General features: G+C 36.7%; 1 protein-coding gene across 2 annotated transcripts in view; it reads left to right on the forward strand.

Annotated features, from left to right (window-relative positions):
- Window positions 1-3347: 3347 nt before the first annotated feature.
- The window catches only part of rab28 (RAB28, member RAS oncogene family), a 58335-nt gene continuing 46673 nt past the window's right edge, over window positions 3348-15009 (forward strand). For both annotated transcript variants that reach the window (XM_010904263.3, XM_010904262.3), the window contains exon 1: window positions 3348-3585. In XM_010904263.3, coding sequence (XP_010902565.1) covers window positions 3511-3585 — 75 coding nt within the window. In that variant the 5' untranslated portion in view covers window positions 3348-3510. The remainder of the gene's footprint in view (window positions 3586-15009) is intronic.

Here is a 15009-nt window from a genome sequence, read left to right on the forward strand (position 1 = left end):
GCAAATTGAACGCTTCTGTTCCTCACTCAAAACCTTAATTTTCGACTTTTTTGGAAAGGAAAGAAAAAGATGCAGGGGTCTCTTAATATTTTCCGGAGCTGTATATATATTTATATATATATATATATATATATATGTATAATCCTATGTCCTATGTGCCTACATGCTTGTAATATAACGAATTTGTCTATTATTAAGTCACATTGAAAGACGACCAAGTGTATAAATTAATCTGTCGTTTAAAAATGGTTTAAAGAGACCCCGTGTAATTCGGCTAACAATTGTCAGTCTTACGAAGAATTAACGTAAAAAAATAAAATATCAGGTAAGCTATACTAGGCTACATTGTACAGATTTTCACACAATTCCCAAACTGTCAGGCTACAACTACTGATCTGATCCAATTGTCAGATCAGTAGTCTCGAATGGGAAACAATCGGCTACGTTATGAACGATAAACTGAGGGGCACTAACATTTCTGCATAAGATATTTCCATTCCCCCAAAACGACTTGGAATGTTGGAATGGAATATTAGTCGGGAGATAAACCTCAGTCTAGCAGGCTGTTCTCGTTCAACTGAGGATTTGCGCTCTTAGTAAAATTGTCTATTTCGAACTATTTTCCTGCGCATCCAGTTATGCTCTCTGAATAAAATGGCAATATACGGACAAACGGTCTTTAAATGTTCGGCATAGCCTAATGACAGCGACGGATATTTTCAGTGATTCGATTTCAAGGAGATAAGCAATATATTTTATGGTTTAACGATATTTTTATATATTATTTCTAAAATAATCAAGATACCTCATCGTTTAAAACCTAAAACTCAGGCTAGCCAATAGTATGTTCTTGTGAAAATATACATTTATTTGGTAAAGAGAGCACATTTGCTTTCATGATGCCTTATTTGCTGATTAATTATCAAAAGATCAAGGCCACTGAATTAAAATATTTTTAGAATATGTGACTGATGTATGAGAATAAATGCATCCTAACCATCAACCCATCTTATTTTTGTTATTAATCCATAACCCAAACTCTATATGGGAATGCTATGGGCTACACCATGAAACAAAATCTTAACACTTACAAATACTGCATTAAAAATCCTATATTTCCTAACTTCGCAAGTATTGCTTAAACATTCATTCACATGTATAAATACATGTAATTGCTTAGACTAATTTGAATAGAAATTGAATTAGACAAAATGATGATGATGAATTTTTTTTTTTTTTTTACATCCTGCTCATATTTAACTTAAAGTTTCAGGAGTTATCTATAACTCCTGAAACTTTAAGTTTAAGTTAAAGACTCTAATGCCGCGAATATTGTCTGATTTGTTGAAGTTTGCAGTTTCCACACATTAATAAACCCAGATAAGGAATATCTTAATAATCCAGGGCATTGGACGTTCAACCAGCTACTGCCACATCACATCCTTATTGATTTCTGTAACAGTTATGAATTGTATTACATAGAAAATCTGTATATTTAATTACTCACCTAGAGAAGCACACTCTAATAATTAGATAATAACATAAATAATAACATAAATATACATGATAGCATACGGTATTTGTGTGATTTTCACAAATACATGCATTGTAAGGTTATTAAGAAGAAACATTTTGGAACATAATACTACAATTACGTTTAACTTCAAATGTAGTATAACAAGGATTTAGAATTTGAATTTTAAAGCAAATCATAGTAATACCACATAACCAGCTATTTGGGTATGGATCTGCAACGGAATCTCCATGAATTTTAAAACAACCGAAGTGAATAGGGATTCAAATAAATCCTGATTGTTGTGTTCAAAATAATCTTTGCTATTAATTGAATCTGTGTCCTCTGTCTTGTCGGAATATCTCTGTCACTACGCCAGTGTTTTAGGCGATAGATTTATATTTAAGGTTAAACTTTAAGGCATCACATGGCATATTGATGTATGTATAATTATTATTATGCATTACTACATTATTACTTTTAAGTTAGTATATATATATATACATGTAGCCTATTCAATATATTTGTAAGAATGTTTCTTTGTAATTTCATAGCTGCCATCATATAGCTCAAACATTTCCTTTGATTTCAAGCAACCAATTTTAAGAGTTGAACTATAACAAGAATATCAAAGGCATTGTAAAATAACATAGATGAATGCACAATAGCTTATGTGTTGTACATGCTTTATATGTACATCTGTGTGATGTGGGTGTTTATGAGCGTAGGCGTTCGTGTGCGTACCTGTGTACCTTTTCGTGCCCAGTATTACGTCTTTCGCTCATAGACCCTCACTACACACCATGATGAGCCAATATTGACCTGACAGTTACTGCCACCTGGCTCAAACGGCTCCAGGTGCAAATTCCTCATAACAATCTGTTGGCATGCCCGTTGACTAGATGGGTGTTCCTTTCCCAACTGGAACATTTAAAAGGTCAGTCAATAAACAAATCTATTTAAATAACGTATGTTTTTAATTGATTCAAGTATAAAAGTTGCAATCAATTTTCAAACAATTATTATTAATGAATAAACTTCGACTTACTATTTGCACATATACAATAGGATAAATTGTTCTTTTGATATGTAAAAGCTATGTGCATTTTCTCCTGTTTGCTACCACTAAAATTAAAATCACCTTTGGCACTTAATTCAAAGGCCTGCAATAAGCTATTTAAGTTATTTCATTTCATAATAATTTAATTTCATAATAATTTGAATAGTGTGTTACAGACTTGCAGATTGTCACACCTGTATGCATTGCTGTCCTTTGATTACTGTTGTTTTGACGGATTGGTACCACTTATTTTATAAAAATTCGTAATGGATTACTGGGATTGTGCATCAGCAATCCCATTTCCGTAAAGAGTAACTAGGTCAAATTAAATGAATATGCATTAACCTTTAGTTTATTTAAAAACCCATCAGGGGCTCGAATTTGAAGGAAACAAATGAGTTATGGATCATACAGGGCTCCATATAGAGCCTTTTAAATGTGTATAGTTACACATAAAGAAAGAATATTAAATAGTGAGAACTTAGACGTTCTTAACATACTTTTTTGTAGGCAAGAATGCCTTTAAATCTTTTACCTTGATTGCCATAGCAACGGGGATGCGTCATCTAATAGTCATTGGGACTGGTCCATTGTATAGCACAATTTTAACCAGTTATTTCTTTGGCTACCTTTTTTTGCAAACCTTGTATGTTGAAAAAAAAGTTTGAACGCTAAATATGTTCTAAATTACTCGTTTTACAGTCAGTCAATAAAATATTTTTAAACAACCGGCGTACAATTGATTAATGGAACATGCCTGGGAAGTGTTGGCAACAGTGCAGCTCGCGAAACATCATGGCGTCTGGTTGCCTAGTGCTGGGTCTATTTAATCCTTAGCTAGCTGTTTTTCCTGGTAAAATAGCTGTATTTAATAAGCTTTTACTACATTACTGTACATATATATACAACAGATATCTTCATTGCAATATATTTCAACATGTCGGACTCAGAAGAGGACAGTCAGGATAAGCAACTTAAAATTGTAGTTATCGGAGACGGCGCATCGGGGAAGGTGAGGGATTTTCAGATTTCAAGCTAACGTTAGCAGCTACCGTTATACGTTACTGTCATCGAGGTTAACACTAGCTTGCTAGGTAACAATATAGCCTGGTTCTATTTAAACTTGATAACTTTATGATGTAAATGGCAGGTAGTTGATACCTTTAGCTCAGCACTAACTTGCGTTTTGATATGAGTAATGCTAATGGTAGTTTAGTGTTGTGGCTAGTTAGCTATTCACAATTTACCACCGAGGTTTGTCAATTTTGGCTGTACAGTGGTAGCCGACCCAGCTTCTATAGTCATGTAATGCTGCTAGTTAATTAGTTGGTTATCTAGCTAACTAATTAGTTAACTATCTACAATACAGTAGCTAACTAGTACTTCCTTATTTCGAATAACTGGGTCAAAGTAATATTAATGGTTATGTAGCCAGCTATCTAGCTGATCCATTGCGTGGAGTGACCTGTGGGTGTAGCTGGCTGTTGAAACTGGTCGATCAGACTAGGGATGTACACTACTGTATTCTTTCCCAAACAAAACGTTTTATTTGTGCTACACTTCATCAGCTTAAATAAATTGAACAAAATGTCGAGGGATGTTTCGTAAAAACAATTTCATATTACTGTACTGTAGAACTCCTTCGTTGTTTACTTCTGTTGGAAAAAACGTTTAACAACAAAAACATTTATTTGACTCAATGAATGCACCTTTGCAGTGTTATAAATATTGCATGAGGGGCTGTGGCACATGCACAATATTCAGTGACTATGTGATGTTCTTAACACGACAGAAGTTGGAGTGCTGTTGTCAAATGTTGTTTTGAAACCAGTTTGACTGAATTAATACACCCTGGTGTTTCAGCCAGTAGACAGCCATTGTTGGATAATTTAGGTAAGCATTAGGAGAATAATAAAACTTTGTTAGTCATTGTTCTCAAATAACTATAAAAACATTAAGTGTAGTCATTTTGGTAGACATGCTTATCCAGAAGAATGTATAGGAGCAATAAGGATTAAGTGCCTTGTCCAAGGGCACAACTTCAGACTATTTTATTTTTTACCTTGATGGCTCAGGGATACTTTTTACCACTAGGCTTCCGCCCAAACTTGACTTTATCCTCTAAAACATATGTCCAGTTACAGGTAGTTTGAATTTCGAAAATCCTCCATTATTAAAATAAATACACTAAGTAAACCTACAAAATCTATGCAATTTTGTCCATTACAAGTGGAATTCTCTCATTTATTGAGACAGGTGTAATCAAGCGGGTGATACCCACCACCTGACGTTGTGAGCATTTTGCTGGACCAGTGATGCAGAAGTATGGGACAAATATGAACGTTGTCCTGGGCCCAGGCCTTGGGGGCCCATTCGGTTGGCTTAAATATAATTATCAATTAGTCAGTCAATGTTAGTATTCAGTACTATTGAGAAAGTTACGCAATTATTAAACAGAAGAATTGCATTGATGAAGGGATTCATGTTTTTTCTCTTTGCTGTTTTTTTATACAGCGTTATGATTCAAAATGTTTCTGTAAAAATTGCTTGTTGTGCCAACAGCCAATCAGTGATACCCTAACACATAGCGTAGAACCCCCTATTATCTGTATAACCGACAGCAGTTTTGAAATATATCTTCTTGTACTGAATAATCATTTGACCCAGTTGTCAATGTTTATTGATTATTAGTGACATACAAATGTTAACTAGCATGTTAGTAATTAGCATTTCTAAAACGTCAGTCGAAATATTAATATTTTCAGCTCGCTGGTTAGCTACATGGCTAAAAAATACACCCCCTATTATTAGCCACCTAACTATTTTGTTCAATAACGTTTTATTTCCTTTTTATTTGTGTTACAAATGACATATCATAGTCTTCTCTCAAGTGTTTACTAGAAAGTTTTAGCTACCTTTCATGCCTTCTGGTGAAGAGAAATTGTCATTACATCTGATCACTTTGATATTGCATGATGTCTGGTCTGTTGCACAAGTCGAATTTCATGATTTGCAACTTGTCTAAAACAATTTCCATACATAACATTTTATTTAACTAAAAAATAAGTAATAACCTGCAAACATCTCTATAAAAATGGTGGTTGGCTAGCTGAAAGGGTATATTTAATAGCAAAACATACAGTTGTTTTCCAGTGCATACACATTTTGAACTTGAGAGGATTTACAGTTGTGCTCAAAAGTTTGCATACCCTTGGAGAATTGGTAATATATGTACCATTTGTAAAGAAAACGTGAGTGAGCAGGCATGTCTTTTATTTCTCATGGGACTGATCCCTGTTCAGAAATCTGCATACCCTTAGTTCTTAATACTGTGTATTTGCCCATTTAGCATCAATGACAGCATGCAGTCTTTTGTAATAGTTGTCTATGAGGCCCCAAATTCTTGCAGGTGGTATAGCTGCCCATTTGTCTTGGGAAAATGCCTCCAGGTCTTGCAAAGTCTTTGGTTGTCTTGCATGAACGCATGTTTTAGATCTCCCCAGAGTAGCTCGATGATATTAAGGTCAGGAGACTGATGGCCACTCCAGAACCTTCACCTTTTTCTGCAGTAACCACTGGAGGGTCAACTTGGCCTTGTGCTTAGGGTCATTGTCATGCTGGAAAGTCCAAGAGCGTCCCATGTGCAGCTTTCGTGCAGAAGAATGCAAATTGGCTGCCAGTATTTTCTGATAACATGCTGCATTCATATTGCCATCAATTCTCACAAGATTCCACATACCTTTAGAGCTCACACACCCCCAAAACATCAGTGAGCCACCACACCATGCTTCACAGTGTGGATGGTTTTCTGTTCACTATAGGCCTTGTTGACCCCTCTCCAAACATAGCGCTTATGGTTGTGACCATAAAGCTCCATATTGGTTTTGTCACTCCAAATACCATTATGCCAGAAGCTGTGAGGCGTGTCAAGGTTTTGTCGGGCATGTTGTAACCAGGCTTTTTTGTGGCATTAGCGCAGTAGAGGCTTCTTTCTGGCAACTCGACCATGCAACTAATTTATCATCGTGTTGTACTCTTTGAAACAACCACACTGTCTTTTTCCAGAGCACCCTGTATGTCTCCTGAGGTTACCTGTGGGTTTTTCTTTGTGTCCCGAACAACTCTTCTTGCAGTTTTGGCTGAAATCTTTCTTGGTCTACCTGACCTTGCTTGGCATCAAGAGATCCCCATATTTTTTATTTCTTAATAAGTGATTGAACTGTACTGACTGGCATTTGCAAGGCTTTGGATATCTTTGTATATCCTTTTCCATCTTTATAAAGTTCCATTACCTTGTTACGTGGGTCTTTTGACAGTTCTCTTCTGCTCCCCATGGCTCAGTATCTAGCCTACTCAGTGCATCCACATGAGACCTAACAAACTCATTGACTTTTTATACACAGACACTAATTGCAATTTAAAAAAGCCATAGGTGTGGGAAATTCACCTTCATTTGCCATTTTCACCTGTGTGTGTCACCTTGTGTGTCTGTAACAAGGCCAAACATTCAAGGTTATTTAAACTTTGGGCCATTTGGGTGATTTCTGTTGTCATTATGATTTATAAAGGAGCCAAACAAATATGTGATAGTAAATGGCTTCATATGATCACTGTCCTTAAATGAAGGACAGTTTTTTTGCATGATCAGTCATATTTTCTAGATCAATTCCCAAATTTCGCAATTTCTGCTAGGGTACGCAAACTTATGAGCACTATTTTGTGAATGCCATTTTACCCAGATGATATATACAGTGGGGCAAAAAAGTATTTAGTCAGCCACCAATTGTGCAAGTTCTCCCACTTAAAAAGATGAGAGAGGCCTGTTATTTTCGTCAAAGGTACACTTAAACTATGAGAGACAAAATGAGAAAAAAATATCCAGAAAATCAAATTTATTATGAATTTATTGGTAAATTATGGTGGAAAATCAGTATTTGGTCAATAACAAAAGTTCATCTCAATACTTTGTTATATACCCTTTGTTGGCAATGACAGAGGTCAAATGTTTTCTATAAGTCTTCACAAGGTTTTCACACACTGTTGCTGGTATTTTGGCCCATTCCTCCATGCAGATATTCTCTAGAGCAGTGATGTTTTGGGGCTGTCGCTGGGCAACATGGACTTTCAACTCCCTCCAAAGATTTTCTATGGGGTTGAGATCTGGTGACCGGCAATGCCACTCCAGGACCTTGAAATGCTTCTTACGAAGCCACTCCTTCGTTGCCCGGGTGGTGTGTTTGGGATCATTGTCACGCTGAAAGACACGTTTCATCTTCAATGCGCTTGCTGATGGAAGGAGGTTTTCACTCAAAATCTCACGATACATGGCCCCATTCATTCTTTCCTTTACATGGATCAGTCGTCCTGGTCCCTTTGCAGAAAAACAGCCCCAAAGCATGATGTTCCCACTCCAATGCTTCACAGTAGGTATGGTGTTCTTTGGATGCAACTCTGCATTCTTTCTCCTCCAAACACGACGAGTTGAGTTTTTACCAAAAAGTTATATTTTGGTTTCATCTGACCATATGACATTCTCCCAATCCTTTTCTGGACCATCCAAATGCTCTCTAGCAAACCTCAGATGGGCCTGGACATGTACTGGCTTAAGCAGGGGGACACGTCTGGCACTGCAGGATTTGAGTCCCTGGCGGCGTAGTGTGTTGCTGATGGTAGCCTTTGTAACTTTGGTCCCAGCTCTCTGCAGGTCATTCAATAGGTCCCCCCGTGTGGTTCTGGGATTTTTGCTCACCGTTCATTTTGACCCCATGGGGTGAGACCTTGCGTGGAGCCCCGGATCGAGGGAGATTATCAGTGGTCTTGTATGTCTTCCATTTTTTTATAATTGAGGTTGTGGACAGGTGTCTTTTATACTGATAACAAGTTCAAACAGGTGCCATTAATACAGGTAACGAGTGGAGGACAGAGGAGCCTCTTAAATAAGTTGTTACAGGTCTGTGAGAGCCAGAACTCTTGCTTGTTTGTAGGTGACCAAATACTTATTTTTGGTCACCTACAAACAGGAATTTACCAATAAAATCATAAAAAATCCTACAATGTGATTTTCTGGATCTTTTTTTTATTTTTTTTTAGTTGAAGTATACTTATGATGAAAATAACAGGCCTCTCTCATCTTTTTAAGTGGGAGAACTTGCACAATTGGTGGCTGCCTAATACCTTTTTGCCCCACTGTATATAGCCTAATACGCCATAGGAAGTGAATTTCACTAACTGTAAGAAACTATAATGGCAGCTGGAGGCCAGGATGACAAATAGTAAATTCCTCCCTACAGCATACAGTACGAAAATAGCGAAGAAGGGTAAGAAGACTTAGACCTACTCTTTAGCTAGCTACCCGGAACCCTAAGCTAACATTAGTAAGGCTAAGAAGAACGTCAAACTCTGTGTTAGAGTTTTTTTTGGAACAGGTAATAAAAAAAAATCAGAATGTTATTCTCCGTCGGGCATTGGTGTGGAACCGCTTTCTGACTACTGATTAATGGCTAAATGCTGTAATTGGTTTTTTTTAATGAAATAATCCTACTTATTTGTTCACATTTTATCAGCATAACTGCAGTAACTATCTGGCTAAAACATTACCATTTATTTTATGTCTGTGGTTTGGGTCCTAAACACTAAATTCTGTCCCTGGCCCTAGGCTTCCTGTCGGCATCCCCTGACTGGACACAGACATTTTAGAAAATACGTTTGGCCGACTCAATAACTAGAAAGGATGATAATGTCAGCCCTATATCCACAAAGTGACAACAGTGGAAGGATGGTCCTTTGCTAGGTCTCCACTAGGTTTATTAACAGTCATAAAACACAAAATCCTTTAAATCTGTATACAAGAACTGTGGAATAGTTGATAGGCAGCATAGAGGTAGGTGCTTCATTAGACATTTCAAGACACAATCTGCCAACAATAAAATTATTATTTCCTGCACACATCAAGATAATTTCTACTCTAGGCTGTAAGTGTAAATTGCAGTTGCAATTAAAATGTTTGCACAACAAACTGGATCATTATATTGCCAAGTCGTTCAAATGTATATAGTGTGGCCACATAAGCCTATGCTCCCTGGAGGCCCACTATGTTCCTTAATCTAAGATTCAAACCATCAGTGTATCCTAAATATTTGTGGTATGAACACAACCAGTCACAATGTTTTGTACTAACTGGAATCAGGTTTGTACAACTGTTTCCATTGTCCAAACTGTGCACCGGCCAAAACAGGGCCATAACTTTTTTGCTCCATTGGAGAGGAAAGTAGAGAAAGAGAGAGGTTTTGCTGAATGACAATTAGGGAGGATTTGAACCCACTCTATATGTGCCTGAGGTTGCCCCTTTAAAGCGATGGCACACTGCGGCGATTGCAGAGCTTGCTAACAATTGGCACTGATCTTATCTCCAATTGCTAACTCACCTCGTGGTTTTGATGACCACCCATGGCTAGTGTTTAATGCTTAGCATCTCGTCTTGTTGAATCAAATGTCGCTAGACCAGGTCTGAGCCTATCAGAAAATAGGAGAAGAAATTGCTAGTAAATGACAAAACTGATACTCTACACAGTGTTCTCTGCTGAGAACTAGTCAGTGTGAATGTGACAATCGTTAGTCGTGACTGGGTGCTAATTTCTCTCTGAGAAAAGACCAATGTTCTAACAACATTCAGAGATTGTCAAGCCTAACCTTGGATTACTAAGTACAGGTTAAGGACGATTATTTATTTTTTTTAATACTTTTTGTTGAGATGTACATATTTGTAGTATTCAAAATGCAAACCATGACAATGATGGACTCAAAGTCAGTCATACGTAGGTAATTATGCATTGGTGGTACAGAATATGTGGAGTATTGACAAAGACATTTTGGTGGAACATTTGTTACCTCTATTTTATACAGTATAATCGTTGCATCAAATTGCTGAAGTATGCATTTTCCCCTAGCTGATGTTATCTGCTGTAGGCACAACAGTGTGTCCTTTTCCAACAATGCAGAGTTAAAAGTAAGACAAAGAGATAGTCTTAGACTGTTGAAAGATCAGAAATAGAAGAACAGTAGCAAGTGACAATGATGAATAAAAATAGCTTGGCTAGATCCAATGAGTACTAACGCTGAGTTGATGTGGAGGTATAAAAGGTAGTTGAGATTTATTTACATATAGAACGGGATAAGATGACTAGGCTACAGGATAGAAAATAAAAGGTTGCGATGGTATGAAATGAGATCCGTAAGTGTTTATTTTAATGAGCAGTGTTTAATGTGTGTGTAGAGTCAGGTGTGTGTGCTTAAATGGGTATTAACATGCCGATAGTCCGGGTAGCCATTGAGTAATGCATTTATACTCATGTTTTACAGTCTTCATGCATGCGATAGAAGCTGTATAGGGTCCTGCCTGTTCAATACTGCTGTGCCAAATCTTTTACACCACCTGAGATTTTTTATTTAAAGCAATTCATCTGAATAGTAAGTGTCATATAAAAAGCAAAACACTGAAGTAAATGCACAGAAAGATTATTAAAAAATGTGGGTTTTAGTGGCAATATGTTGTCTGGTCTTACACAGCAAAAATGAAACATTTCCCTTCTGTAGACTGTTGTGTAACTTAAGCTGCTTTTTGTTATTTTCCCTGTCCAAGTTATCCCTCAAAGCTTCATTTATGTTGAATTCTGTGCATATATCTGATACTGTGGGAGTTCTATCTGCAGACTTCTGCTTCCAGTTGTCTTAATCATATTAGCGGATTTTTATGTTTATGTTTTTGCCAATCAAATATGGTAATTCCTTTTAAGCCTATTCATGGTTTTTCATACTCTGTATGAAGGTTTTCAACTTTTCAGGGTTTTTCTTACTCATCGACCAATTTTTTTTTTACTGTATATTATGTTTTGTGCCTATTATTAGATTTATGATTATTTATTAATTTCTTTGTGTATTTAGGTGACCCCCAATTATTAGGAACCAAAGTTATATAGTAAAGAAAAGATATCAAAAATAGATGTGGACTTTGCATTTGAGTCATAAAAAGTGTTTGGCTATAATACTTATTAAACGCTTCCTTTTTCACGTGTCTCCCATTAGAGATTGATCAACCTAATGTCAGCCTACTGTGTAACGGATCTATAAACAGTTTCAAAGATAGCATAGTGGATTTCAGTCTGGCACGAGATCCTGTCGTAAACCTATTAATGGTGCCTCACCCTTAATCCAGGTTGTGTGTGCTGTTGGAGAGATATTCTGCAGAGCTTTGGAACTTAGTCTGGTTATCTAGCTAATGTAACTTGCTACATTCGTGTGGACAACGTAATATAGAATTTGTAGTAAAATAATGCATATTTTGACTTGGGTTAAACAATATTAATTTCGTACATACTCCTCTAAGAAAACCAATGGTCCTAACCTCTCTGTCATAAGCCACTCAGATGTTATTGCAGTTTTTACCCGACTAGAATGGCCAAGATATTGGTGATGACATCTTGGCTATAAGGACCAGGGGGAGAAAATTGTCAAACCTGTAAAATGACTTTGGGTTGGGTTGTCAAGTTATTTGAAATTGTCTTTATGTTGGGTTTCTGAAGGTTCACATCACTACAAGCACCATAATCTTGTAGTGGATTCTAGTTTTAACCGGAAGCCAGTGGAATGTGCAAAGAAATAAGTTGACATGGGAGAACTGAACACTAGGCGGGCTGCGGCACTCTCGATAAGCTGCAGGGGTTTGATGCACAAGCCGGGAGCCCTGCCAAAAACATCAAAAGCATGAAGTGGCTGGACCAGGGTTGCCATTCCCTGGCTTAGAATCTCAAGAATATTTTGATAGTTGACCTGGGTAAACAGTGTATCCTAGAGGTTTCAAGTGAACCCATCTCCACTCCTCATAGGTTATTATCAGTAATCAATGTTGCTTTATTAAGTCTGTCTGCTGCATAAGTAGCGCTTTAACACAATGGCTCTGGTCTTGCAGTAATGTCAGATTCCAGTAGGGGCCAAGTCCCACGCTTGTTTTTCTTTTTGTGTTTTTATTAGATAAGACAGTGAGGTAAGGGGTAGGAGATGAGGGATGAGAATTTGCTAGAATAGCCATGGGCTATTCAAATTCAAACCTGGACTGAAAGACCTAGAGCCAGGTCTCTTGTCTGTAGAAATGGGATTGACCACACTTCAGATTGCACACATTTTAAATGCTTTTATTATAAAGTATATGCTTGTTCCTGTTGTAACCATCCACAAGCATTTGTCTTTTATGTAAATGTTAAGCCTTTGTTTTAAGCTTAAGGCCAAGTATGGTAGAAGTTTAGTTTTGAAATGAAACATGACACCAACTATTAACATGTTGTGTTTATATTTTGCTCATTAGTTATAAACCCCGCTGTGTTTGCAGTCTAAATAATCCACTGATGTAAGACAATTGCGCATTGAATTAAAGGGGCACAGTGGATTGTTATCAGAGTGAGAAGTTCTGCTAAGACTAACAGAATTGTTTGTTAAACCCCGACTGTATGAGCAACCATATAAACAATTGTGACATAGCATATGATTGCAGGGAGATTTGTTTTATAATATCAAATTTCATCACAGTAATGTCCTCCCAAATTTGTCAGCAAACTGTCTGCTTAAGAACGAAATGGTTAAGTTAAACTAAGGGGTCAGTTGATTGATAGGAAAGTTAGAAATTGTCTTTTGTGATGTCAGTATATGTGTTTTTGAAGGGAGCCTAAATACTGATATAATTCTGAAAAGTGATCAAATATGGGACTAATTAATTTTTTTAATACCATTCAGATGTAGGAAAGCACCTCTCCAACATGTTAATTTGTCACATTTTGGTTTTACAATCCATTTGTCTTTCCAAACCCTGGTTGTGTAGTAAATTGCAATTAAGGCCAATATAATTGTTTTTAAAGTATTTGTTAACCTACAGGTGTGCATATAAATGTTTTCAATAATTTGACTGTTTTAACCATTTAAACCTCATGTACAACAGTGATTCTATGCAGGATTTAGACTTTTAAATATATATCATTTTTTTTTTTGTAATTCACTTTTTTGTTAGCTATAAATTCCCCAACCTAGTGTTGTCCAAATGCAAATTACTTTGATGATACGTTTTTGACAAATGTTTTGTGTTAGGAAGTTTAGTGTTTCAGTTAACCCCCAATGTTTTAACCTTTTTTATTTTTTTTATCAAATTACATACATGTTCGAAGCAAAGCAAAGAGATTGTCATGACAATGTTGCCATGTTTCTTCATTGCATCTCTAAATCCTCAAATGGTCGAGTGGTAAAGTATTGCAGTTTTTTTAAAGTGCTTTTTGGCTTCACCAGCTTCTGTTAAAAGCACCCCCTCCCCATTTCCCTGAAAAAATGGAAGCAACAAATGGCGCAGTTAGACTGTAGGCTCAATGAGAAAAATGAATGTTCTCGTTCTGAAAAGTCCCCATTTTCTTCAGGCTTACAGAGAACACACACATCTCAGTTTGCAGTAGATACGCTACATTAATAACCCTTCTCGCACGTCTGCCAGGTGTCAGTTTATCACTGTCTTCATGACTTACCTGCTTGTCTGTTTTGGGCAGAAAACATGACCCCTACCCCCTATTTTGAATAGGCACCAGTGACTGACATCTTGAATGCCGTTTCCCCCCTTATTAATGTCAATTTGCTTAGCAAATTGCAATCGGATCAGTTTTTCTTGGAGGCCATCTTGTAGGGTAGTTTCACTTGTGGTTGTCTATTTAGGAGTACAGTGGTATGGCTGTCAAATATGGATGCTCACAGTCTCATCAGGCCACACTTGGCATATAAGAAACTAAATACTTTTTAAACTCATATTTGTTTGAAATGTGATGAAATACCATGGTTTTCAGACCTTTTGGTCAATGCCAGCATGTGTAAGAATTGATCAACTTATGTCATAGCTATGTTGGTTTGCATATCAGGTTGCTGTAGAAAATAAATGACATTTGTCTGCCCGACCTAACCCAGAAATACTTTTGGTGAGATTTTATCATATTAACACCTGATGGTAATTTTACCCATACCATGGTTATTGTGGAACAAGATGCTTTCAAGGGGTTATTAGAAGTCCATTAGCCACCTGCTCAACAAATAAAACATTAGATCATTTACGCGAACAAGAAGCCCAATATTATAAATATTTTCAGAGAACTGAGACATTTAACTTGTTCTTTGTAATATCATATTGTTTTGGAACTGTGACATTACAAAACGTAGATGAAAATAAGCAGTTTCCTAACTTATCCCCTGAATTTCTACTTCAAGAGATTTTGTAATAAGAGATTTTGTGATAAATAATTTAGCAACCAAGTGACACAGCACAACAACGTGAGTGTGATAGGTGAAAACTGTGCCAGGTGGAGCATTATACAGTCAGTGATTTTTTTTAATTCACTAGTGAGATTCTGATCTCCTCATT

This window comes from Esox lucius, chromosome 4 (assembly GCF_011004845.1).
Source record: "Esox lucius isolate fEsoLuc1 chromosome 4, fEsoLuc1.pri, whole genome shotgun sequence".
Classification (NCBI taxonomy): Eukaryota; Metazoa; Chordata; class Actinopteri; order Esociformes; family Esocidae; genus Esox; species Esox lucius.